The sequence below is a fragment of the Xiphophorus hellerii genome, chromosome 1 (assembly GCF_003331165.1).
Source record: "Xiphophorus hellerii strain 12219 chromosome 1, Xiphophorus_hellerii-4.1, whole genome shotgun sequence".
NCBI classification, from domain to species: domain Eukaryota; kingdom Metazoa; phylum Chordata; class Actinopteri; order Cyprinodontiformes; family Poeciliidae; genus Xiphophorus; species Xiphophorus hellerii.
The window spans coordinates 26050895-26078237 of NC_045672.1; the positions used below are offsets into that span (position 1 = coordinate 26050895).

General features: G+C 36.1%; 1 protein-coding gene across 4 annotated transcripts; it reads left to right on the forward strand.

The window, feature by feature from the left end:
* Positions 1-454: 454 nt before the first annotated feature.
* LOC116711193 (uncharacterized) lies at positions 455-23527 on the forward strand. Of its 4 annotated transcripts, none has more exons than XM_032550676.1 (26): positions 455-518; positions 2809-2943; positions 4593-4738; positions 6572-6737; positions 7351-9056; positions 9292-9418; positions 10149-10202; positions 10352-10389; positions 10647-10796; positions 12010-12063; positions 12164-12313; positions 12391-12498; positions 13689-13818; positions 15292-15411; positions 15496-15540; positions 15616-15695; positions 16083-16195; positions 17975-18158; positions 19341-19425; positions 19811-19956; positions 20030-20120; positions 20223-20371; positions 20457-20542; positions 21610-21679; positions 21767-21885; positions 22375-23527. In XM_032550676.1, exons 2-26 carry the CDS (start codon positions 2820-2822, stop codon positions 22514-22516), a joined length of 4383 nt encoding a protein of 1460 aa, XP_032406567.1. In that variant the 5' UTR covers positions 455-518; positions 2809-2819; the 3' UTR covers positions 22517-23527. The 4 variants fall into 4 exon arrangements, with proteins under 4 accessions (XP_032406567.1, XP_032406655.1, XP_032406516.1 ...); XM_032550764.1 differs by lacking the exon at positions 455-518 and adding an exon at positions 534-734; XM_032550625.1 differs by lacking the exon at positions 455-518 and adding an exon at positions 534-708.
* The last annotated feature ends 3816 nt before the right edge of the window (positions 23528-27343 follow it).

The following is a 27343-nucleotide window of genomic DNA, read 5'->3' on the forward strand; positions in this document are numbered from 1 at the left end:
CGAATAACGTCTAAAGCAAACAGACACGAAAAGCAAACAACAAGAGCGGCCGCGATTATCTCATTTGTGATTATGTGCTAGCATAACACGCTAACACTTTCGTAGCCACATATTAGCCTGACGGCGACGCGTATCGGGTATGGATATCATTGCGCAAGGTTGAAATAAATGTACGTAGTATGCCAATACGCCAAACCGATTTTGTTTTTTAGTTTTCGAAATTCAAAAGTTTGATGAAATAATATCTAGGTAAAACACTATTTTCGACAGAAGTAGCTTTAAAAAAAACGAAATCATTATTATACTAAGAATTAAACGGACGAGGTAACTTTATTGTCAATCAGTTACTGTTTTCCCTTATTCGGCATTTGTGTGAGGACTATTACAGAGTAATTATAGGGGTGTGGGCTATGGCAAGCACCTTTTTTTTTTTTTTAACTAACATCCTATTGGGTCATCCAAAAGACTATGACGGAGTAAAGGGAGGACCGTCTTGTATCTATAGGGAAGCGGCCGTGGTAAGTCTGCCATCATATAACCACAGTATAATAACAAAACAAGCCGTTTTTGTTTCATTTTCCTTGTAGAATAGTTTTATTTTTATACCCTCCAGTGAGTGCATTTCTTTGTTCTGGCTTTTTGTGAACCCGGTTGTCTGTAGGCAACACCAACAAAGACCGGCGTAACCAGCAGTGCAAGCCGCGAAAGGTTTGAATTCTTAGGAGTAACTATAAGTCAGTCCTATTTTGTTTACTAAAGCAAGTTAGTGGGGAAAAGTCGCGTTTGCGTTCCGTATCAGCGTGCACGTCAATAAAATGGTTGTAAAATGTATCCCTGTCTACAACGCAATAGTTTATGAAAAGATAAACATCGCTTTCTTCACACGGAAACACGGACTGTTGGTGCTCCACTGCGAAATGTGTCGATATTACAAATGTGGAAACTGAACCAGGAGAGACAACATTCAATACAAGCTGGCGCGGTTGTCACTATTGCGCTCACAATTGTTTTCTTTGTGTCTTGTCGTCAAAACAGTAGGATCTTAAACTGAGCGGGACCCCAAAACTCGTGTTTTTGTGGTAGTAAAAGTTGTGTGTCGTGAAGAAGTTCGCGGCAAGAAAGATAACGCGAGATTTCACACATGCTTTCCATACATTGAGGAGATGGCAGGGGGCCTGGAGGGGGCATATCCCGCAGCGTCATGACTCGTGTCCCGCAATATTCCGATAAAACATTCTGCGGTTTCCTTCTGTGTATAAGCTGGGAGATCTAGATACGACTAAACCGCAATACCAAATAGTAACGTTTTGATTTGATTGAAGAAATCTCAGCTTTTATCCTGTGGTCATTCAGACAAAAGGAGATTAGGAAACGGCCTTGTTCCACCCACCAACCCCCTCCTCAGACACCAGTCATGGAGAGAGCAGCGCCAACACCAGCCAAGCCTGCCAGTGATTACTTGTAGCAACCACGTGTGATAAAAATGCCAAAAGTGACGCGTTTTCTCTTTACTTATGTTTGTTTTTTTTATTTTTATGTTTATCTTAACCAAAAATATTGCAGTAGAACTCTTTTCTGACAGTAAATGGAAGCAAGGTAGCTAAAAAAAAAGAAAGTAAAAGAAGGCAATACTGATATTAACATTATTTTTTGTTTATTTGCGAGTGACAGGGACGTCTGTTTACATGAAGTTTTGGTGTTAAAACTCTTTTTCGTGGAAAGCCTCTTCTACAAAATCCTAGAACACCTTCTTGCTAAATTGGTCTGTTTTCTGGAAGAACCAAAGCAATAAGTGGTGTTGAAGCAACCAAAGAAGGTAGCAGCAGCTCTGTAACAACTGGTCTTACCTGAATTTCCTGTTTTATTGTCTAATGTAGTAAAATCCGGTTTCATTAAAAACGTAGGACTATCAGAAAGTCTTGTGATGATGGTGACATTGGTAAATATTAGGGATGCACCGATGTGGAAATTTCCAATATTAATATTGCAGTTAACGGTATTAAATGTACTCCCTACTCTTTCGACACTGTTAAAAAACAATCTCACTGCTGACATTGCTTATCCAATTAAACGCTCCACAATCTTGAGCAACCTCACTGTCACTGTCACATGACTAACACACTGTCCTAATGAAACAGAAACATAAACGGCAACAAAATGGAAATAGACATCGTTTGTCTGCAAAGTTTTACTTATCGGGCTGATACTGATATGTTTTAAAATCCCTAGTACATATTGCGAAGATGATCCCGGTTGGGATATATTCCTACTTTCTACTTTCTCATCTGTACTTCCACCAAACTGCAAACTTTAGCAAGTTGAGAAATGTTATTTGTGTTAAATTTGTGTCATAACAGTTGGAATATATTCGCCTACATTTATTTCACGCCAGACTTTTCTGTGTGATATTAATATTTCACATATTGTTGTCATGCCCTACTAAACTCAAAGGGATAAGTCTATTATTAGTTAGAATAAAGTCTTGTCTTGGACACTTGACACTTAATAATATAAAAGCAGGCATCAAAGAAACTATGGGCGCCACTAACGAAACTACACTATTTCTAGATGCTTTGTTTTGTTTCAACATACTAAGGTGCAACAAATCCAGTTTGTGTTAAACATTCCTGGGCCACTCCTGTGGCCCAGGAATGTTTTTGCCCAAATATTTCTGTTCACATCACAACCTTAAGATCCAAATCCTTAATTAAGCCAATTATTGCAGATCTGTGACTACCTTGCATGAATGCTACCTTCAGATGAATTAAATTAATACATGTTTATTTCTTCTTCTTCATTTTTTTAAAGAGACGCACAACATGGCAGGTTCTCCGGTTGTGACCCCCAACTCCATCCGTGACAAGTCGAGCCGTTTCTATGTGGTGTCGTGGATCAACAGGCTGCTCAAAACAGACTTCAAAAATGTGCAAGAGATGGGAACAGGTGATTAATTACAGCATATGAACTGGTCACTTCATGCTCATCATACTCATTTAGCCTACTTTTATCACATGGTGAAGGCATGGACAACTCCAGCCCTTGAGATCAGACGCTCTGCACGCATTAAATGTTACTAATAATAATTGCATCATTAGCAAGAACTTGGTTCTGAGGAGATAATTCAATGACCTGAATCAGGTGTTGGATCATCTGTGACTTACCTTATCAGATCAGGCCATTTCTGTCAGCATTAGAGTCCCTCGCTTTCAGCTCCCAACACCTGTTAGTTGTTCTTCAAATTTAAACAGTCGTGGCCTGTTTTTATTTGCAAAACTTTTTTTTTTTTTTGTGGCTATGCATAGTATTTTCTCAACCTAACAATTCTGGGTTTTACCTAAAAAGCTATTGGTTTTTTTTCACCCTTAATGAAAATGTTCACAATAGGAGAGAAACTGTATTGGATCTTGCAGCTTCCTGTTTGTGTCATGTGAAGAGAGACTTACACAGATTAAACAATTGTTATTGCAATATTTAAATCAATGCGCTGAGTTCAGAAAGCAGGAGAGCAGCTTTCTGAACTGCTCAGAAAGCTGTTCAGCTTTCTGAGCTGAACAGCTTTCAGAAAGCTGAACAGCTTTCTGAACAGCTTTCAGAAAGCTGTCTGTCCAGAAAGTCAGACAGACTTTCTGGACAGACAGTTAACAGACAGTTAACTGTCTGTTAACTGGAAGATTGTCTTCCAGTTAATCTTCCAGTTAACTGGAAGACAGTTAACTGTCTTCCAGTTAACTGGAAGACAGTTAATCTTCCAGTTAACTGGAAGATTAACTGTCTGTTAATCTTCCAGTTAACAGACAGTTAACTGTCTGTTAACTGGAAGATTGTCTTCCAGTTAATCTTCCAGTTAACTGGAAGACATTTAACTGTCTTCCAGTTAACTGGAAGACAGTTAATCTTCCAGTTAACTGGAAGATTAACTGTCTGTTAATCTTCCAGTTAACAGACAGTTAACTGGAAGATTTTACCATTAAAAAAAATCAACAGGTAATATCAAAGCAAAGAGGAAACCTGATCGAATGTAAAAAATAGAATTATAAAAAATACATTTTGAACACCCTGTAACGTATTTAAGCACTGAGTTTGTTCATACTACATTTAAAGTGAATTCTACACACTTCATAACAGAAGTTTTGTGCAACATAGTTTCTCTAAACCATATAGGGAAGTTGTTGTTTCACTTTACAACCCCCATGTCAACTTATGGGTTTGTTTAAAAGTTGGTTTAACAGATTGAAACCTTCAGTTTCCAGACATATTTGGATACTGAGGTCTACAACATTGCCTAATAATTGCTTTATTTTGAGTTTGCATCTCATGAGGAATCATTTTAATGGGATTTATCTTAGTTTGTGATTGCAAAGTGGATATTAAAGGCTGAAGTTGAACAAAAACGATAAATACAAGTATAGTACAAACCGTGGTTCTGCTGCTGCCTGTCTTAAAGTAATACAAGCACCAAAAGGCTTTAAAAAAAACTGGTTTATACAATACTAAGAGGCTCCTTTATCACCATGATTTGGATTTCATTATTGCAAATGCCCTTCCTGCTTTCCATCGTCACAGCTTGTAAATTTGTTTGTGTGGTTCAACAGGTGCATGCCAGTGTCAGATGATGGACTGCACTTTTCCTGGCTCCATTGACATGGCTAAGGTGAAGTTTGATGCACAGAGTAAAGAAGACTTCAGGCACAATTTCAGTCTTCTTCAGGACGCCTTCAACCTGAAGGGTGTTAAAAAGGTATGGATCTGTGTTTGCATTGACAAAATTCACTCTTTATGGGAAAAAAGTACTGTTGTTCTCAAGGAATATGCCGACATTTTTAACCCCTTCACTGGCAAGACCAAAATCACCAAAAGTGCCTGAAAAGCTATACCCAAATTAAATCAGCTGCTGTTCTTAAACAATTTCTAGTACATGCAGAAGCTTGGCCTTTTTATGAAGATGACAAGCTAAATTTTCTATTTTTGCAGTCAAAAATACTTTAACTGTAAGTAGTTTGTACTTTTGTAACACAAAAGAAATTGAAAAACTTTGCTTCACCCAGATTTTTCATTTTTATTTCTTGTAAATGCACATTGAGTGTTGAATGTATGAACTGGAAAATACAATAAATCTGTAGAATAAAGTATTCTGCTCGTGGATTTCAAGATTGATCAAAATAGCACAAAAAGAAATGTCATTTTGGACATGTTTATTTTTGAGGATGTACAGGTGTTTGGAGACTCCAAATGGCACACTTAGACAACACCTGATATACAAACTTCAAATGACTGTAACTCCTCAGTGCTTCAACATACAGTCATCATTGAGGGCTCTAATGAAAGATTCTGACCAGAGGAATCCTCTGATAGTGGAAATTACTTAGAACTATATAAATAAAATAGCATATCTGTCAAGTTTTGGATTTGAGAATACAGGAAACATTTAGGAGGTTGCCGCCACCGTCAGAGCGGGGGTGGGACGGATGGAAAGGTGTTTAGTGTACAGTGAGACCTCATCCCCCCTCTTGCGATACTCTACCACTCCCTGCACCCCCTCTAACTGTACGCTAACCCACCTCTCCTTCTCCCCCCATTCTTGCTCTTTGGTACTCTCTACCCACATCGCAATGACAGTAACAGCGGACGACTAAAAGTTTCCTTTATTCTCAGATCCAAAACTTGTCAGCACTTTTACGGCCATAATCCTCCACTCGCGTGAGTTGTGAAGTTCTGCTGAAGAAATACATCCAGTTTTGACATGTTCTGACAACGTCTCTCTTTGAGGCTCTCCGTTGGTGAGAAAAAGTCCTGTAAACGCCGTTACGCATGAGGGCGCACAGAGCCTGACTTTGACGCAGCTTAGACGCACACATTACACGTGGTTACGCATGCAGCTGGTGGATTCATGTCAAAACAAACCCTAAAATGCCTTATATCCTTATGACAAGACACGTGTTGGCTACACATCTGTGGCTTTAGATTTAGTCTCCGAGTTGACCAGTCAGAAATATTCCAGAAAGAATACAGGCATGTCGAAATGAGCTCAAGTCGCTCTCTGGATATTATTGGCTTAGGAAAAGTCATTTCATTACATTATTGGTCGAATGCGGTGTCAATCAAAAGGTGGAGCTCTAGGCTGCCCAATAAAAGCGTCATAATGGACACCGGCAGAGTTTAAAGAGGAGAAGACGGCAGAGAATTCAGACAACCTAGATTTGTCCAATGGATGGGATTAAGGACGCCAGGTAAGGGAGAGTGTATTCATAACAAACAATTCTTTCAGGAAGCACCTTGGAAAAGTTTTCACACCTCTTGAATTTCTCCTTTTTCATTTCATTACAACCAGGAACCTTGTTGTATTTTATTGAGATTTTATGTTATAGAAACAAAGTATCACAGCTGAAAATGGAAAAATAAAAATTTTTTATTCACAAATAAAAATCTGGAAAATGTACAATACATTCACTAAATGAAGTGATGTTGGTGGTTGAAATGTGAAAAAGTGTGAAAAGTTAAAGGGGAATAAATGATTGTGCAAAATTCTGTAAAATGTCTTTAAATTCTCTCATGTCTTTTTGTTTTGTGACAGACCATCCCAGTTGACGGGCTCATAGAGGGAGATTTCAAAACCTGCTATGAGTTCATGAAGTGGTTAAAACTTTTTTACACAGAAAATACAAAAAATAAAGAATCTACTCCTGTGAAAGCAACAATTTGTAACAGCGAGGAGATAACTCCAGTTTCACCATCTTCAGGTACCCGTTTTTAATTTTTTTCCTCCGTGTAATAAAAGAAAAAGGGGTTAGTTGGCTTTAATTTACAGGAGACGATTAGGGCAACCAAAAAACGTTCTTGGTTATTCCTCATAATTTAAACTCGGGATTCTAATTCTGTGTCAATGTATGTCAACATCCAAATAAACAATAAATATTCTTAGGTGAATGTTCATTATGTTATTGGGGGGAAAATAACATAACATAACAGTTTCTTCTCTGTTATAGGATTTGTAAACCTCCATTTGATCCACTCTGAAAGCTTTTAGATTTGAGTTTTGAAGCTGGATTTGCCTGATGGTGCATAAACAATTCTGAGAAAAAATGTCAACATACAGAGAAAGTTGTAAAAATTCTCAGATTAAAGTCAGAATTTTGAGAAAAAAGTCAAAATTCTGAGAAACAAAATCTAAATTCTGAGATGAAAGTTAGAATTCTGTGGAAATGGTCAAAATTCTTAAATTAAAGTCTGATTTCTGAAATAAAATTCAGAATTCTGAGAAAAAAGCCAAAATTTGGAGAAAAAAAGTCAGAATTAATTTTTTTCAGTTGCCCCAATCCTCTTCAGTATAATCAAATTCTTCTGTCTTTTCAGATAACTCAGACATGGAAACAAACGGCACTGAAAGGACAACTAAAACTTTTCCGTACACTGAAAAGTGGAAGGAGGAATACGGTTGGGCCGATCCCAGCCCCCTGGGAGAGCAGCACACCTACTGCTCCATCTGCCACACCAACCTGTCTTCGTACAGGAGGGGCGCTGTTGAGCTGCAGCGGCACATGGAAACAAACAAACACCAAAAAAGGGCAAAAGATTTCCAAATGTGTCAAAATAAAACTGAAGTCGGCAAACGATTCCCCTGCAGTGACGTGGCTGTCCGCTTCATTTTCAACCGCTGCTACACCGGGTCTGCTAAAGGCGAACAGGTCTCCAGACATTTTGCACGCTGCAAACTGGGGCTGAAGTACCCCAAAGACCTCGTCGCTGTTAGCAACCGCACTCCTTACTGTGTTTACGTTTACGAAGCACTGGCAGCTGGAAATGGCGACACTGTTGCCGTCGTTCTGTTGGGCTTTTTCGACTCTGAGTCCTCTGGTCACCGCATCTGTCTTCTGGACGCTGTTGAGTCGGAGGACGGAGCCGGAGACCAAACAGCAGCGGCGGTGGTGCAGGCCTTGAAAAGACTCGAGCTTTCTACCGATAACCTCGCTGTTTGTTACCCCGGTGACAGTGAAGCTTCGGAGCAAATCTGCTCACATCTCAGGGAGCTGAACCCGAACATAATAGCCTTAGGAGGCCTGTACACTATTGCTGATGCTGCGTATCACGCTGGGGTTCAGAAGCTCCCCAGTGAAATCCAGGAGCTGCTGGTCGACTTGTATGCTCACTACTCCTCTTGCTCTACGAAGAACGACAACCTCAAGGCTCTCTTCGACTCAGATATCACTAAAAACAGCAAGCCATTTTACCTCAGCATCAGCTGCCTTAGATTCCACCAGCTGGTCACCAAATTGACAGAAATATGGAGTGATTTGATACTTTACTTCAGTTCCTGTCCTGAGGATGAAGAAAAAGGCAAGTCATTGTGTTCCCAGCTGAAGAATCCCAAAGTCAAGGCGATGTTTATGTCGCTGGACTACGCATTAAAGCCACTGGAAACATTTCAAAAGCAAATTCAGGAATCGTCCTGGGCTAAGATGCCACTCATCCTGGAAGAAGCCAGCATGTTGCTTAGCACGTACACGTCTCGCTTCCTTCAGCCCAATGCTGCCGCTCGCTACCTCAACGAGCACAATGCTCAAATCCTGAAAAACAAGAAGCACCACCTCTCACGCCCAGACCTCAATCTGGGTGGTAAAGACATGGAAGATTTCCTAAAAACAGAGGAGGCTGCAGAGGTTTTGCCACAGCTACAAGAAGAGCTGCTGCTGTTTTATGTTGCAGCAACATGTTGCATCGCAGAGGAGTTGCCTTTAAGCGACACGGTGCTAAGAAACATTGCTCAGCTGCTAAACCCGGAGAGCAGCCTGAAGGTTACCGATGTAGCCATGGAGGAGCTTGGGAGGAAGCTGGGAGTCTGCAGCTCCCCTGAGGAGGTCAGGCAGCTCAAACAGAAGTTCAGGGAGTATCAGCAGGCGGAGGAGGAGAGGAGTAACCAGGGAGTGAATGGAGACACACTGGAGAATCACTGGGCGAGGGTACTTGAAGGCACAAAGCCCAGCTCAGTGTTCAGGAAGCTGGTTCTGACCCTGCTGTCATTCCCATGTCCTCCACTGGATGCTCAGCATGTTTTATCCCAGGTATTCCAACAACTTCCTTAAAATATTGTAACTTTTACATTTAAAGCTGCAGTATGTAACTTTTATAAAAAAAAAATTTCACATATTTGTTTAAACTTCCACCATGTCATGAAACTATTATATGAGGCAGATAATTTGTCTCATAGATTGTCTGTCACAACATGGTGGCAGTTTTAACAAATATATAAAAACTGCAGCTTCAACTAAATAACTGATATTGTCCTCTTTCCTTCAGGCTTTAGACAACAATGATGTTGCACCGTGTTCTGAGAGTGATACCGTCACAGAAAGCGAAAGTGAGGTCATACCTGACCGTGTTCTCACTAACGGCAGCAAAAAAGACCTCCACCTTTACGCTGCCGGTACAAAGCGATCCTCCATGAAGCAGATGAACGAAAATTAGGGATGCAAGTTATTGATTAATGAGTTAATCTAAAGTTGATTGATCTTATCGATTGACTAATGATTCATTAAGTGGCCATTTTCTGAAATACTTGAATTTTCTCATGTATCAAGATAGCCGACTGTCTTTTAAGAAAACATTTTCATAATATGCTGAGTTAAAAATAATCTTTAAATCTTAACATTATTTTGTGTCAGCTGTATTAAATACTGACTGGATAAAAATGTGGTTTTCCCACCTTATTAAACTCAGACATATTTATAAAATATAATAAAAAGAAACCTCTGAGGTTGCTGAATGAATGAAGATATTTCAAAACAGAAACACATAAAGTGCATTTTGCAACCCGAACCAAACTCTGTTTGGACAGTTTCTTTTTCCCGTTCTGGTATGGCCCCGCTAGGTTTGTTTCTGTATCAACTGGCACCGCTTAAAGATGACCAGCAGCCCCCTCTGCTGGAAGCTTTCCACACTACAACACTAAGCACAACGTCTGCTTAATAACCTCTAAGCGAGGTTATTAGTTAATTGATTGCAGATCATTTTAGTCTTATACACCATTAATCAACAATTAATCGTAAGTCGGTTGTTCGCATCCCTAGAAAAACATCACATTTCTGTCATTACGTTATGATTTATGTTTTAGAATCATATTTTGTCATATTTTATCTCTTGATTTGCTTTTCCAGCTTTGAATGGCTTCGATTTGAAGCCTTGTGAAGTCCGCCTTATCAAAATAAACGGTAAAAATAAATTCGTTTATTAGCCTAAATAACTATAAATAAATTTTTATTGATAACATTTAAAAAATCTTTCTAGCCTTCAAAGTTTAAAAAGTAAGCACTGAAAGTGTCTGATGCCATTAGTAATAAAGTACCTTTTGTTTCTTTAGATTGTGATGGTTTGATGAACGGCTCTCTGTCACATGAGGTAATATATGTTTATTATTTGCTTCTTATCTGACTTTGATTAGATTATAGACCATAAATGCAAATCTAAACTCTGCTATTGGACCCGAGAAACATCTGAATCTCCCCCCAGTGATCCAGTTTTTAAACCTCTTACCTGACTTTCTTGATCAGTGTATATTGTTACGTTTGGTTGTCCTACATCAAGACATTCCTGTTTTGTTTGTGTATTTGCATGTGCATGGTATTTGGATAAGAAATGAGTGTGTTTTGTCTCAGGGAGCTTGGAGGGGAGGTCATGGCTGGGAGAGCAGCTTACGCCAGAAACCACAGGCCCGAAAAGTCTTTCAGGCTGGTGTTGGTACCTGGTCCAAACCCATTGGCCTAATTAAAGGCCGCAAAAGTGGTGCGGACTCCATAGATGAAGAGGTAGGTATACCTGTTTGTAACATACAGAGCTATTTGCTGCAGGAACCATTATAATCTTAATTTGTTCAGTCAGTGTAATTAGGAGTATAAGAGCCAATGCGAAATAAATGTTAAAGAAACTAAAATAAGAGGTTGATTACTTTGGTCTAACGTGTGAAAATAAACAGCAACAAACCTTCTTTCAAACGGCTCAGAAAGTAAAGCACAGAGCACAAAGCATAGAATTAGACGGAATAGATCTGCCCTTCTGGATCGGCCATATGTTCACTCTTTTTTTTTTTTTCCCAATATCATCACCGATACAGAAAATATCGGATTGTTGCGTCTGTAGTATTAATTATGTTAAAGTCCGTCTTGGGAAGGTTATGGTCAACAATTTAAACTTTTTTCTAAGATTGTGTTAAGGCTTAAAAATCACAACTTTTTGGAAAAAGTACTGCAAAATTTGTGATTTTAGGCTGCAACAATCAGAAAAAAACATCACAACATCCTGGAGGGTCTGAGTAATTATTGCAGACATTCAATATAAAAATGTAAATACTTTTTGGGAACAAAACTGGAGAATATACTGCTTAAAGCACATTTGTCAAACTCAGTGCCTGGGGGCCAATCTGGCCCACTGGAGATTTTTTTGTGGCCCTCCAGACTCCAAATTACATCAATTAGTCCCTCCAGTTTTTCACAGATTCTCAAAATTCACACAAAATCAACAAATCCCCACATTTTTAATGCAAATGTTTTTCTCAAACTTGACCAAAAACATTGGGTTTGAATGACTGCTGCCTCAGCTTTACTTGATGTCAAGTTATTGTCCAAGACAAATATGGCGATTAGTAAAAACAACATACATTAGTGCAAATATTGTTAAAATTCCTTACAGATATTCCTAAATTAGCGCCACAAAATCTGTGATTTTGATTGGGGGGGGAAAAAACAAAATCCTGGATGAATTGATCAGTGAGAACATATGTTCAAAATTATTAAATTTTAAGCAACAGTTATTGAATCAAAAAACAAATAGCTTTTTATAGATATTTTAACAGTTCAATGGGTTTAATCAATACATTCTGGCTCTTTAAGAACATTTAGATATTTGATGTGGCCCAAAATGAAACTGAGTTCAACACTCAAGACTTAAAGCTTTCTACAATAGAAAAATTACACGTTTTTCAAGTTAGTTGTAATAATTTGACTTCATTGATATTTCTTTAAGCTTGAAGGAATCTCTCCGTCCAGTAAAAACACTCCATCCAAAGGTCAATACCAGGTAATTATCCATTTCTGACAGTGTGGTTGATCTAACTTACAGACCGGACGCCCGGTCTTATGAAATGTCTCTGTCTTGTTTTTCTTCTGTTTTTCTGCAGGATGGGAAAGGATTCTCTGTGGGGGAACTGGTGTGGGGGAAACTGACTGGGATGTCCATGTGGCCTGGACTGGTGATGCCGTGGAAATCCAAGCACGCTCCCCCAGGCATGCGAAGGGTGGAATGGTTCGGCGATGGGATGTTTTCAGAGGTAAAATCTGCTGCTCTGGTCAAACAGTTTTAATTTTTAATATTTATTTGTAACTGAGTGTCGGGTTTCTGTTGCAGGTCAGCACAGAAAGGCTGAAGCCATTTAGTTTCTTCACTTTGTGCTTCTGCAAAAACTCCTTTGCCAGTCTGCCGGTCTATAAGGACGCCATCTACCAAATCTGTGAGGTAATCAGAACAAACATGTTGCTACCCGCAGCCAGCATGGAAAGGGAATGTTTTCACTTTCCTCAATGGTTGTTATGTCTTTTAGCTCTTGTCTGCATTCCTTCCCTTTGCATTATTTACTCACAACTTGAAATCTGCACCATGGCTCAAAACAGCTGACACAAAATTGTGCGTAGTTTTAAAGTTTAAGGAAAGGACTTGAGATTGAACCAAAGGTTAACCTTCCAGCAGGACTGTGACCCTAAACATACAACCAGATTTACAGTGGTGTAGATCAATGAATATCCATGTACTAGACATAAAAATCTATGGCAATAATTGTCTTTGAGAAATGCTTTCCATAAAATCTGACTGAGCTTGAGCTGTTTTCTCAAGACGAATAGAAAAATTAGTTGAATCTCCGGATATTTAAACCAAATATACAGCTCTGGAAAAAAATTAAGAGACCTCTAAAAATGATCAGTTTCTCTGATTTTACTTTTTATATGTTGTTCTTTTATTCTATGAACTACTGACAACATGTCTGTGAGATTCCAAACAAAAATTAAGTATTTATTAACAGAAAATGAGAAATGGTGAAATAACTAAAACGATGCAGTGCTTTCAGACCTCAAATAAAGCAAAGAAAACAAGTTTATATTCATTTAGAAACAACAATACTAATGTTTTAACTCAGGAAGAGCCCAGGAATCAATATTTGGTGGAATAACCAGGTTGTTTTCAATGGGGTTCAGCGCAGTGGACTCTTAGTTTTTACCAGAGCTGTATATGCTTTTGTAAGGCATAATGGTGTAATTATGTCTTAATCAGTTGTTTCTAGCTTGAAATTAGGAAAAAAAATCCAATCAAAAAGCTTAAAAATACAAATAATTCTGTGTTGTGAGCTCTTATTTTGAAACAGGAAATGCAGTTTTTCTTATGTTTACTCTTATTATAAAGCAAAGTATTACTACTGTGTTTTTTTGTCAAAATTATCTCTACTTTTCCAAGGATTGTTAGATAAGAGTTAAAATTAAGTTATGATTCATGTGTAATTTAGCAATAATCATAAGTTAAATAGATTTAGAGTGACAAACGTGGAATGAATTTGTTTATTTCACAGTGATAAATTTATCTGTAAACCAACCTGTTCCTGTGAAGTTTAACATTATATGTTTATTTCTGACTTTCATATCATTTTTATTTTCTAGTTGGCAGCTGAACGATCTGGGAAGTCTTTTTCTAAGGCAGAAGGTGATAAAGAGCGAGAGCTGAAGATGATGGTAGATTGGGCTTCTGAAGGATTTCTGCCTACAGGAGCCAAGGGATTTGCACCTCTTGGTAAAATTGATGGCGACATGTTTTTCCTTCTACCTTAAATCTCTACATTTCAATCTCTTGAGTTTTTTCAGCATAAAATAACCACATAACAAATTGTATATTTCAGACTTGTCGTAATTACGTCATAAATATACAATATTGCAGTTACAATGGCTGCCTGGAGGCAGTTTCTGGTGAGCTGTAATCGTCGAAGTCCAATGCGTTCACACACTGCATGCCAATAATGTACAGTTCAAACCAGAAGTTTACATACACCAAAAGAAGACACTCAAACCTTTTTTTTCTCATTTTCTGAAATTAAATCTGACCAAACTTCTCTTGTTTCAGTTAGAATCACCAAATTATTTATATTTTCTAGTCTTGAGTCTTTATTGGTACTTACATAAGTGATGGAAAGAAAAGAGAAGAGTGAGAAGAATATGGATTTGTGATTGACAGTGTTATTGGATAAAAACGTTGCATGTTTTTGGCATATTTTTCATGTTTTTCACTCTGTATTTTCTTCATTTCAATTTCACAGTTTTATTTTTGTTTCAGTTTTGTTTTTTGTTCTTATTTGAAGTGATGGTTAAGCAAAGAGAAAACATTTGGTCATATTTCTGCCAATGTGCTAACCGCAGAGCTAATTCTTCACTTGGTGCTTTTGCTAACTTTGAAAATGTTTAGCGCAGTTAGATTCCCCAAAACTAATTTTTCCAGATATCTCTGTTGAAGTTCTGGTTATTGGGTGATTACGATTTCTTCAAGTAGAGTTATGTTTATATTCATGCTTTTGTTTTGAAGTGGGTGAAGACTGTTTAACCAGCAGTTCTGTTTTTAACTTTACTTAAAACAAGAAACAAACAAAATCAAAATAAAACAGACATTAGAGAACAAGACAAACATAAATACATTATCTAAGGGCATTTTTAGAGCATGTACATTATAATATCAAACTCAAATTAGTGCTGGAAGGTTGTAGTCTTTCAAGGAAAATAATTTGAATAGCTTCAGCATTAAAACTTAATTTTAAGATAGATGATAAAATCTGAAAATTAGGTTTAGTTGCAGGTTTTTGGAGGTGTGACTATGACCTTTACCATAAATAATAAAAAACATATAACAACATATAAGAGTTCAGGACACGGAAGGTATCAACGATTTAGCATTAGCTTTTGCTAAATATTGTATTGATGTAGTGCTTTAGTGTTAGCGGAGCTAATGTTTAGGGTTGGTGCTTTAGGGTTAGCAAAACTACCGTTAGCTAAACTAGTTAGTGGTGTATTGGAAAATAAATGCAACTACACAACATGACGGTCTGTCTTACACAGATGCTAATTCTGTACACCAAAGCCGACTTTGGGTAAGCTTCATTGCTGTGAAATGATTGACTCCAGAACTCTGTGTCAAATATTAGAGTCTTTGTTTGTAACTTCATCTGTGTCTCAAACATTTCTGCTTTTCCTGAATGTTTTTTTTCTTCCTCTCATTTAGAAGAATCCTCTTCAAATCAAGATCCTAGCGACTCTCCTTCCTCCGACTATCAACCTCCACCAAAACGAAAATATGTCTATAAAAACAGGGCAGCAGCCCCCAACACACCTTACAATAGAGGTTTGGCATATAGGAAGCATTTTAGTTATTTAACATTAATTTTGTTTTCTTACATGTGGTTTCTTTTCATAATTTTCTTTACAGAATCACTGAAAGAAAAGGTGAAAGAAAAAGGCAAAACAATTGAAGGTAAATTTGCAATTTGTAGATTTAAAGTCTCAGACATACACTTTATTTTTTTAATAACACCCTGTTTTATTTCAGATTTCTGCTTGTCTTGTGCATCATCTGAGATCGATATCCAGCATCCCCTGTTTAAAGGCGGTCTTTGTCTAAGATGCAAGGTAATCTGACAACCCACCTTGATGTCGTTATGCGTCCGGGCCGGGAGTTTAGATGTTCAGTTCAACAGCAGATCCAGGGTTTCCCCAGTGTATTATAAGCCTGGCGGGTCACCATGCTTTGCTTGTGCCTCCACCAGGCTAAGCATTACTTATTTATTTAAGTCTTTTTAAAATGTTTGCATTTTTTAAGACTTTATAGTTGATGTTCAGGTATTAATCTTCCAATCTATCAATGACGCATAATTATCACGTGATATTATCAAACTTCCTGTCAACTTTAAACCTTTTTTAATTCAAAAACACAACAGAAGAATCCTCTCTGTTGTGTCCTAACCACCGGGCGTAGCACGTTTTCTGGGGGAAACCTTGAAATGTCTCCGTTTGCAGGAGAACTTCACAGAGACGCTGTATCGTTACGATGAAGATGGCTACCAGTCGTATTGCACGGTTTGCTGCGCGGGCTTGGAGGTCATTCTGTGTGGGAACGCCAGCTGCTGCAGGTAAACACAAAAGTCTTCACTCTGTTTTTAGTGCTTTTATATCATGAAACAAACACAGAAGGCAAATAAATGGAATAAAATAAGATTATTGATGAATAGAGTTTCTGTCAATAAATGTAAATATTCATTTGTTTGTCAGACTAAAAGTAGTTTTTGAAAATAACCTTTTAGGCAAGTGTTACTTTTCGTAGTGCTCTCATTTTTTGTATTAAAATGTTATTTATTTGGTCTGATGTCATATGTTAATCTTAAATGTAACCAGAAAATCATCATAATTGACAGAAATTAAGGCTATGTGTAGTTACTTTATATAATGTGTTTCATCTAGTTGTTTATGTCACTGAATTACTTTAACTTTTCAATAATTTCTTGGGTCTGTAAATGCTGCAGGTCATAATAAACATACAAGTTACAGGCTAAGATATCCTTTAACATTTTCTAACGTCCAGTTCATTGATTAAACAAACAATTCTGATGCAGTTGAAGTTCAAACTTTCAGCTTTAACTCAGTGGGTTCAACAAAACAAAATGCATAAAAAATGTTTCGATAGATCAGCAGAATGTTATGTATAACTGTCAAGCAGAAGATGGGTTTCAAAAATGTTTTCAATGTAAAATCTTAAAAGTGTGGTGTTTTATTTTTCAACTGTCCCTACAATTCCATACTTTATGAAACCAGCTTTTGCTCCAAAGACAGCCGAGTCTTTAGGGTTCCCTCTATTCATTTTACACATCCAAACCTGACCTGATTGGAGTGTTTATAAACATCAATGTTGAAGCCTTGCAGCAAAATCTCAGTTGCTGTTAAGTCTGAACTTTGACTAGACCATTATAACACATATACATCCTTTAACCAAACCGTTCTCTTTAGCTCTGGCTGAATTTGATAGAGTTCTATTTTCAAATGATGGCTCGAATACAGCTTCATGAGATGTTTAAATCTTGATACGTTGTTTTATAACCTAACTCTGCGCAAAACCGTTAGTATTTCTTTCCCTCCACTTTATGCACTGCTTTGTTTTGGTCTGTCTCATGAATCCAAATTAAACTTTCAGCAACTTGGCAAAATGTACAAAAAAAAAAAAAGAGAAAATCATGCTTCAGGAGGAAATTAATTAATTAATTAATTACACATTTACGTATATTTTTCTAGAACGCATATTGGATACATTTTCACTTTTACAAATCCGTCATCGAGGATTTGCATTTGTTTTGCTGATGAGAAGAAACGGACCAGGATGATCAGTTGACACAAACATGGAGATCCAGGTTGGATGGTTCCTGTTAGCACCTTTAGTTCTTTGTCACAATGAGCCAGTGACCATCTACTGCCAACACACTGTGTACTTTGTCTTTACAGAAGAAAAACATCTCATGTCTCTCATCAAAACATAAATGATGAGCTATGGTGAATTATCACCATAGCTTTGTAAAAAGCTGTGGAAAGAAAGTGTGTTTTGTCTGTATACATAATAATGTTCAAAGTCAAGAGCTGAAAGTCATTTAAGGGAACATATTGAGGTCATGAGTGTGTGTTGGACTGTGTGTCAGGTCAAAGGCAAAGATACACTGAAAGCAACAGTATGTCTTTATCTCACATATTTCAGTATCGTTTTTTATCTAAATAAAACTCCCATCTTCTGGTGGTTCTGATTAATTACGATTTCTGGAGTGTAATTTTATCTGTTTTGTTTTCTCAAAGATGTCTCATCCACCTTAGAGCATTTCTCCCTTCTCCTTTCAAGTTGGTTTACCTCCCATCTTTGTTTCTTCGTCCAGGTGTTTCTGTAAGGACTGCCTGGACATCCTGGTAGCCGAAGGAACCTTCGACAAACTGAAAGACATCGACCCCTGGAGCTGCTTCATGTGTGAACCATCGCAGTGCGACGGAAACCTCAAACTGAGACCAGACTGGAGTGTCAAAATTCAGGATTTATTCACTAATAACAGCGCCATGGAGTTTGTAAGTACCATGTTAAACATGATGGTGCATCATTTGGTAAAAACTTCTAATTTTACATTCATACTGTTTGTCTTTGTACTGAAATTGTAAAATATTGTTTCTTGAATGGTGGCAGATAAAATGCTAACAAGTATATTTGCATGGGTGCAGTCAGCTGTGAGCTGTTAAGGTTGGGCATTGAACTCTCCCAGGACTCCGGACTAACTGGTTTCACTGGTCTGCTTATCTTTGTTTTCTCTACTGTACCTGTACCAGCATAAAACCAGAGTAAACCCATTGTATTTTAACAATGCAGTTTTACAGGTTTATTATTTTTTAACATTGTCTATAAAGGCAACATTGACTAATAAACATAAAGTTCTTTAGTTAAAGCAGAATTGTACAAGACAAATAGTGAAAATGTTTAAAGTACTTAAAAGCATCTCAACATAAAATAAATAGATCAAATTAAATTATAAAACATAAGAAAAGCTAATTATAAGTGCAAATATTTTAGATTTCTGGAAAGCTCATGAACATCTACATCTCATTTCTTTACGTTCAAGTTATTTTTCTTTTGAGGAATTATTTCAGACTTGAACTTAGTGAAGGGAAGTGCTTCTTTTGGTGTTTTGTAGGAAACTTTTTTCATGTTTCCTAGTGTTACCTGGGTTGCTAGGTAACAGTATAATTGCTCAGCTGTTACCTAGCAACCCAGGCAGAGTTCCAAGCAGGTCTGGTAAGTTGGTTTTACCACTTTATGAGCTGATCAATGACAACAAATGATTATTTCATTTATTGTTATAAATGAAATAACATTTATTGTTATAAATGAAATAATCTGACAGAGGAACTAGTGTTTTTTTTGTAATCAATATTAATTAATTAGTTACTTGTAAGTTAGTTTTGTGTTATTTCATTTGTAGTAAGATATTTGCATCAGAAACTAAACCAAAAAAAATAGGTAAAATTTTGTGTTTTTGCAGTGAAGGCGGTGAATATTTTTGCAATTTGTATTTAATTGTCATTACATTGTAGAAATTACAATATATTGTCACTTTGATAATAAAGGTTTTTTTGTTTTGTTTTGTTTTGTTTTCCTAAAAGCTCTCCACTGGATCTAATGTGTTGTTGATAAATGTTGGAAGAAATTTAGTTTTTTCTCTGTAAAACTTTTGTTTTCTTTTGGTTTAATAACCACAGGAGCCTCACAGGATTTACCCATCTATCCCTGCTGATCAACGAAAGCCACTCAAAGTGCTCTCGCTTTTTGATGGGATTGCAACAGGTAGGTTCCCTGTAGATGTTTTTATATATGAAAACACAAAGCAATTTCTGTGTCAGTGTGACAATAATTGAGCTTGAGCTACACAAAAGTGTCTTTTTTATTGATTAAAGGGTTGGATCTATGATTATAGCGGGAAACTACACAATTTTATTCTTCTATTTGTGTCTTAACTGCTTCTAAAAACAGCCCAAGCGCTTATTTGGATTTAAAGTGACAAGAGGCCCTAAAATAACTCATTATCTAAGAATAATTTTGTTAAATGGGTTTTTTTGTCCATAAACTTATCCTAACCTCTTCAAGGAAGCATATTGTTTATAAAAACAGACCAAGCGCTTAAAAAAAACATTCATTAAAGCTAATAATAAATGCTTTGACATTGCGACAGGATATCTGGTGCTCAAAGACTTGGGCTTCAAGATCAAAAGATACATCGCTTCTGAGATCTGTGATGACTCGATTGTTGTGGGAATGATTAAGCACGAGGGGAAGATTGAATATGTGAACGACGTCCGCACCATTACAAGAAAACATGTGAGACCCTCACTTAAAGCTGAAGTTAGGTTACACAAAAAACTGATTTTAAGTTATTCTATGTATGCTTAAGCTGGCTGAATGGGGCCCTTTTGACCTCCTGATCGGAGGCAGCCCATGCAACGACCTGTCCATGGTCAACCCACTGAGAAAAGGACTCTTTGGTACGTCTAAAAATTATTTTTTTAATTTAAGGGGTGATAAGTTTATTGAGATTTGATTGTTGTTATGTATTGCCTCATTTTTCCTCCCTTTTCTTCCTGCAGAGGGCACCGGGAGACTCTTTTTCGAGTTCTACCGCATTCTGACCCTGTTGAAGCCAAAGGAGGACGACAACCGTCCATTCTTCTGGCTCTTTGAGAACGTGGTTTTGATGAGCGCCCACGACAAAACCGACATCTGCAGGTTCCTGGAGGTGAAGACCTTTAAACAGCATGATGGAGGTAAAACCGCTGTGGTTAATGTGGATGCTTAACATGGGAATTCTGCTCTGTTCCCAGTGCAACCCAGTGCTTGTTGATGCAGTGAAAGTCAGCCCTGCTCACAGAGCACGATACTTCTGGGGAAACATACCTGGAATGAGCAGGTACGTTCTAATCCAATCACGTTCCTTCCTTACCATGTGTTAAAGCTGAAACTATTAAATGTAAACTATTAAAATATAATTTAGTAGTAGATTAACCGTTAACTGGAGGATATAGACTCAAACCAGGCCAGTTGTTGAAAGAATAGCGCCCTTAGAGCTGCAAATAAGCCAAAATATATATATAGATATATATTTAGCATTTAAAATAAAAAATATATCTTCTTTGTCTTATTAAGTGTCGTAGTTTTAATGTTTACTGGTTCACATTCAGTAAAAAAAAATCTCTCTACACTGTACTGATGTTAAGTCCACCAGCAAGGGTTGAGCTTTTCACCTATTGATGTTAGAAGTTTTATTTATTTTTTTTGCTGCAAATGGTCAAGCGTTGTTGAACTATTTGTTTATTTGCATATTTTAATGTAGTTCTAATATTGTATAAAAAAAGTTGACATAAAAAATATGAAGAATGTGCCAGTTCCTTATCAAATTAATCAATTAGTTGTCAGAATAATTGATAACTAAAATAATCCTTTGTTGCATCCCCTTATGATCACAACAAATAATTCTACACTTTATTGTTCAGGATTCAAAAATGTTAATTAGAAAAATGCAGAACTGACTCCCAAAATTAGATTTGTGATTTAAAAAGAAAAAAAAACTACATATAAACAATAATTTGTTGATTTATGATTTATTTTTTTGGTGAAATATATAATAATACTTAATAAGACATCAAATTTTAGAGCGCTTTTCTTTCCATAACAGATAATAAAATGTTCGCTGAAGGAATGTTATATTATTGCATTTTAGGAACTAAAATGTTTATTTTCTTATTTAAAGAGGAAATTTAATCATTTCTTTATTTACATCTTTTCATTAATTTATAGCATTGAATAAAAAAGGCTTAAATGAAAAACCTGCAGAATGTACACGTTATTTTTATCTGATTAACCATTAGAATAATTGATAAATCAATCGATAACTAATATAATTGTTAGTTGCAGCCTTGCTGAACATAACTCTGCTCTAAAGTTGAATATAAATTAAGTTTGTCTGCTTTCCGCCAGACCTCTGGCTACCTCTCTTGACGATAAAGTCACTCTGCAGGATTGTTTGGAAGTTGGTCGGACGGCAAAGGTAACCTCATGTTTGTTATGTGTTTTATTTCCATATTGTTTTCATTGCAGTTTGAATTGTGCTTTTTTTAACGGTGTGATTTTGCAGTTTGATAAAGTTCGCACAATCACAACAAAGTCTAACTCCATAAGGCAAGGGAAGATGGGGCCACTTCCTGTCTCCATGAACGGAAAGGAGGACTACTTGTGGTGCACTGAAATGGAACAGTGAGTGTCATTGGTTTACCAGTTTTTGCCATGCTGGAGTGCTGGCACTCCAGCAGTGGTTGATATTTGGAGTGTTTTAGGGTTTTAAGACTCCATCTGTTTTGGGTTTCATTTACCGTATATCCCAGACCATACATTGTATCAATACAAAAATTAAAAAGCATCATGAAGAGGGGGAAAAAAAGTTGCATTAACTTAGAAACTATTCAACTTTGATAAATGATTACGCTGTGTTTTGACACAAAAAGTTTCATTCAAACTAGTTTTTCTATGTTAAAAGACACATCTTTCTATATGTTATTTTTTCTACCTATTTGTAATTTTTATAAGATGGCTCAAGTTCTGCAAGACAAATAAATGATGAGATTAAGCCTTTTGTTATTACTGTTTAGCTTTCATTTGGGAACAAAGATGAGTTGAAGAGGTGTTCATATCGGTTACATCTATTTACCGTTGATCTGGTTTTAAGAAAGTTTCCTGTTCTTTCAGGATCTTTGGCTTCCCCAAACACTACACTGATGTGAACAACATGAGCCGGATGCAAAGGCAGAAGGTTCTGGGTCGCTCCTGGAGCGTTCCCGTGATTCGCCACTTATTCGCGCCGCTGAAGGATTATTTTGAATGTGAATAGGAGCAGTGAGGCGATCCTGAGGCGGATCAGCAGCGGTAAACCCAACGCCTTATCTCTTGGTGCTTTAATAGTTTAGATTCTCTGGGCTTCTTTCTCCTTTAGATCCAGTTTGGCATTTTGTCTTTTAACTTTCTCTAACCCTTTGACTGCCAGCAGCCAGGGTCGTCTTTCTACATGTTTTATTTTTCTACTTATTTGTGTTTTTGTTTGTTTTTGTTTTTTTATGCTGTGATCCGATGATGTTACTCAGAACACAGGCCTGTGTCACAAAGTGAGATGAGACAATTAGCGCCACATCTTCAGGTTTAGCTCAGGTTTTTCATCACTACTGACATGTTTACAATTTTGCATCGCCATGGCAACAGCACAAACTGACTAGAAAAGCAGCAATCTGCTACATGATTTGATTTAGAAACAAAATAAGTTTATTTAAAAATACTATTAACCGCACACAGTTTTTAACTTTGTATAAACACAACACAATTATAAATTATCATCATAAAGTACTTTTTAATCTGCAGTTATGTTAAAGAAATTATTGAGCTTAGATTAATCATGTGACCAAAAAGCTAATTTTTAACTCCTGCTTGATGTTTTATCAATTTTAATCTGCAGTCAGATATTTTATCCTAATTAGCTTTTCTTTTTTATATCCAGGTGTTTAAAAAATTATTTTTCCAGGCCTTATCTATGGCTTTTGCATTTTTATTGCGGTTTAAAGCGAAGTTTAGCTCGCTCCTGTGATTAATTATCACATATATTTTTACCCCTGTGTCTGAGACCCCTCTAAGGTTCAGATGACCTACATTTGCTACTGTAACAAGGCAAAAACACAACAAATTTGGAAAATTTCAGTTTTACAATGCAATTAACACACTGTTCAATGTCAGTCCGCAAGAACTGATGTCCTGCTTTATTGTTTTAACACGACTGAACCTAATGAGTGTTAATTAGGTGTCTGCAGACCTCAATGACATGTTGAGGAGGTAAACTATGGAGCTCAAATGGGGCCATAAAGATTGTTCACATTATATTGAATTTAAAGAAAAGTTTGGGAAAATGGGGCGTGCCTTGGTGGCGTAGTGGTTAGCGCGACCCATATTTGGAGGCCTTGAGTCCTCGACGCGGCCGTCGCGGGTTCGACTCCCTGACCCAACGATATTTGCCGCATGTCTTCCCCCCTCTCCTTTCCCGTTTCCTGTCAGCCTACTGTCGTATAAGGGACACTAGAGCCCACAAAAAAAGACCCCCTGAAGGGGTAAAAAAAAAAAAAGTTTGGGAAAATGAAAAAATAATTAAATTGAAACATTACTTTTGAAACTGAAAAAATAATTTTAAAACAAAAACATTTTAACACAAAAATAAAACATAAAAAAAACATTAAAACAAAAAGTATGTGGAGCCGAACAATATTTTGAAACTTAAAGATAATTTTGACACTAAAAGGTTTGAAACTGAAAAATAATTGATACTGGAAAAAAAAAAAGTCTTTGAAATAAAATAATGTTGAAACCAAAAAATAATTTGGAACACAAAAAAATTTGAAACTGTAAAATATATTTTAAACTGAAAAAAAAAATATATATATATATATACATATATATGTATATATATATATATATATATACTTTTTAGATTTAAAGTTTTTTGTGTAGCTTCAAACTTCTCACCCTGTTTGTGATAAACAGGTAACTGTAGATTATATGTTTTAAAGACATTTCCAGTTACCATGACAACAGCAGGAAATATTTTGTCCAGTTGCTCTGTTGTCAAGTTGAAAAGTAGTTTTAAACTTATTTTTCCAGTTTCAGGATTATTTTTTCAGCTTAAAAATAACGTTAACAAATTTTATGGCCCCAATTTATCTCCACATAAATGATCTATTTTTGATTCAGGTGTGTTGCAGCAGGAATGCACCTGAAAGCTGCAGTGGCTCTCAGAACTGTTAAAATGCCAGGCTGTGGTGATGAAATGTTGTTACAGTTTTTGCACGTGACTTACAGTCTGCACATTTTCTCGTTGAAGCAAATTTGATTCAGTTTCAGCACTAAGTCTTCCTGGGTTCATTATAGTGGATGTGATCAAACTGAAATCCAGTTCACGGTTTTTCACTACGGCTGGGCGACGTAGAATTTTATCCTGATATTTGATATGTTCTACAATGATGAAAATTATGATTAAAAGAAGAAATATATTTCTTCTTTTTTTGGGTAACTCTATGGCTGTGACTGCATGTTACAGCCTTCACTGCTCTAGAAAAAATCATTCCCATTTGAAACCGGCTTATATTTAGTGATATAAAGTGTGATTTATATCATTAATCTACACACAGTAACTGCATGTAATCATATTTTTACATTTACTGATATATATTGATGCTCTCGTTGAACAAACAACTGGAGAAAAAGTTAAAAATAACTTTTCAGATTATACTTATTTACTTTTCCTTCTAGCACATTGTTTGTTTTCAGTTGAACTTTACAGGATTAAATAACTTCAACTGATTTATTGTAGTTTCATTTTTAGCATCCGATAAACCTGGCATTTTATTTTATTTTTTTTATGAACATCTCACCAGTATCCCCCCCGTTTTCTGTCCCGGTTTGGTTTTAATCCAGTGCGAAGGACGACCTAAAGAACCACTGAACTCACTTTGTGGCGCAGGCCTCGCTCTCTACCTCAACCCTGACTTTAAATCAGCAGTTTCAGTTTGTTTAGTTTTTATATATCAATATATATGTAATGAAAATGAAATTTGTTGACTTTCTGGTTTTTCTGTGTAACTCATTTTATTAATCCCAGTGTGGAGCCACGTTTTCTCTTAAAACAATCTCATATTTGTTGCATTTTTACTTACATTTTTGTGTTTTTCAAGGACTTTTTGTTGTGTATGCAAAAATGAACTGTGACTGTTAACAATATTTTAGTTGTAGAGTTTTGCTGCAGTAAATATCTAAAGTAGGAACTGAGCTTAAAGTACTGTATCAACGGTTTTCTTACTTAACCAGTTGAGCCACATAATTGTGTTGAAATAAATACAAAATGCAGAATAAAAGCTAAATATGAGCGTAGCTTTGAAATAATACACATAGCTTTGAGGTGTAATTTGCAGCTTATTCAATAAAAAGCATAAATTAGATTGTAAATGGTTAAAATTCCAGTTAACTGATGGAATAAAGCAAATAAGGAAACAATTTTATCAAATTCTTTAAAGATAGATCATCAGAAATGTGGAAAATTATTGACCTTTCACCACCGCTACATGTTACAATTTACATACATCGGAATCAACATTCAGCCTGGTTAATTTTTAAATCATGTAAATTTTGCAAGATTTAGTTTAATAAAAAACATGTTATCATTTTTACCATATTAATATTCTTTAAAGTTAACTAATAAAAAAAGGTTTCTCTTCGGTTGGATTAAAAAAAACAGAAAATAATAACATAAAATATGCAGTGAAAATAATAAAAACCTTAAATTTGATATTTGAAATGCTTGATTGATGTGTTTTGGAAAAAAATCTGCTTAAAGTCAATCCTTGATTTAAAACTTGAATTTTTCCAGCAGTTTAACTTTCATAGTGACACATTTTAAGATTTTACAATAATCGTTTCAATTTCTGAATATGACGCGATTCTACACTCTAATTTTTTGGTTTTAAAAAAAGGTTTTTAAAAGATTTTGGATATTTTAGTGGAAAACTGTATGTTTCATAAGCAATGAGGGAATAAAATTGTTTTCTGTTTCGTCAGTTTGCTAAAAGCTTTTTTAGCATCTAGACAAACTCAGATCAGCTCCATTTGAAAATCTGCAAAACCTCGACATGTCAAAACATTTCGAATATGATAAAATACATACAGATTGATGTTTTTGTTTCCTGAAACTCTAAAAAATAAAAATAAAACCAGGACTATCAATAGTAAGTGTGAAGTTTAAACCAGACCCAGTTGATGAATTATATGTAAACTTTGGCTTTTTTGTAATCTTCAAATTTGGTCTGTGCCGATTTGAAAATTTGCACTGATATCATTATTCATCCAACACACACAAAAACACCAATAAGATGGAAATTAATATTAGCACATTTTTAGTTATCAGACATTGTGCTGATATATTTTGCATCTCTACTTTAATTAAATGTACTTTTACCCATTATTACCTAAAAGCAAATGTTTGGTTTTTTTTTACTATTTTTATAGGAACATTTTTATTTGTACAATATATCAGCACCAGCAGATGTTAGTATTTTGTCAAAATATATGTATAAGTAAAACTGGGCTGATGGTAACAACTAATCTTGTTGCTTTCCATCCATGTTTTTGTTTGGTCATGTTACCATAATAGTGATGCAGCAAAGCATTATGGGATGAGAAGCAATATACACTGCAAAAACACAAAATCTTACCTAGTATTTTTCTCCTACATCTTACTGAAAGGTTACTTGTAAGTTAGTTTTCTCTTATTTGAATTATAGTACGATATTAGTACTAGAAACTAGACCGAAATCACTGGGTAGGATTTTGCGTTTTTGCAGTGTGGTTTTTGTGGTTACTTTTACACAGTGTCAAAAGTGTAGAGAAACGTAATTCGTAATATCTGTAAATATCAGTTATCAGCCATAAGAGCAGATATAAGCTCAAACTTTCATATCGATTATCCTAGATGACAGAAAAAGGAATAAAGTCTCAAATTTCAAAACATTTTTGTTATCCAGATCTCAAAAATAATCAAATTATTGTCAATACTTTTGTCTGTTAGCTAAATGATGTTGCGGCCAAAAACCTGACATGGAAAGTTTCATTTTATGCTCCAGGAAAACCATCT

Coding starts and splice junctions, on each gene's coding strand:
- LOC116711193 (XM_032550676.1), top strand. CDS start 2,820: ATGGCAGGTTCTCCGGTTGTGACCCCCAACTCCATCCGTGACAAGTCG. Junction 10,390..10,646: donor ACGGCTCTCTGTCACATGAG/GTAATATATGTT, acceptor GTTTTGTCTCAG/GGAGCTTGGAGGGGAGGTCA. Junction 15,541..15,615: donor AAAAGGCAAAACAATTGAAG/GTAAATTTGCAA, acceptor GTTTTATTTCAG/ATTTCTGCTTGTCTTGTGCA.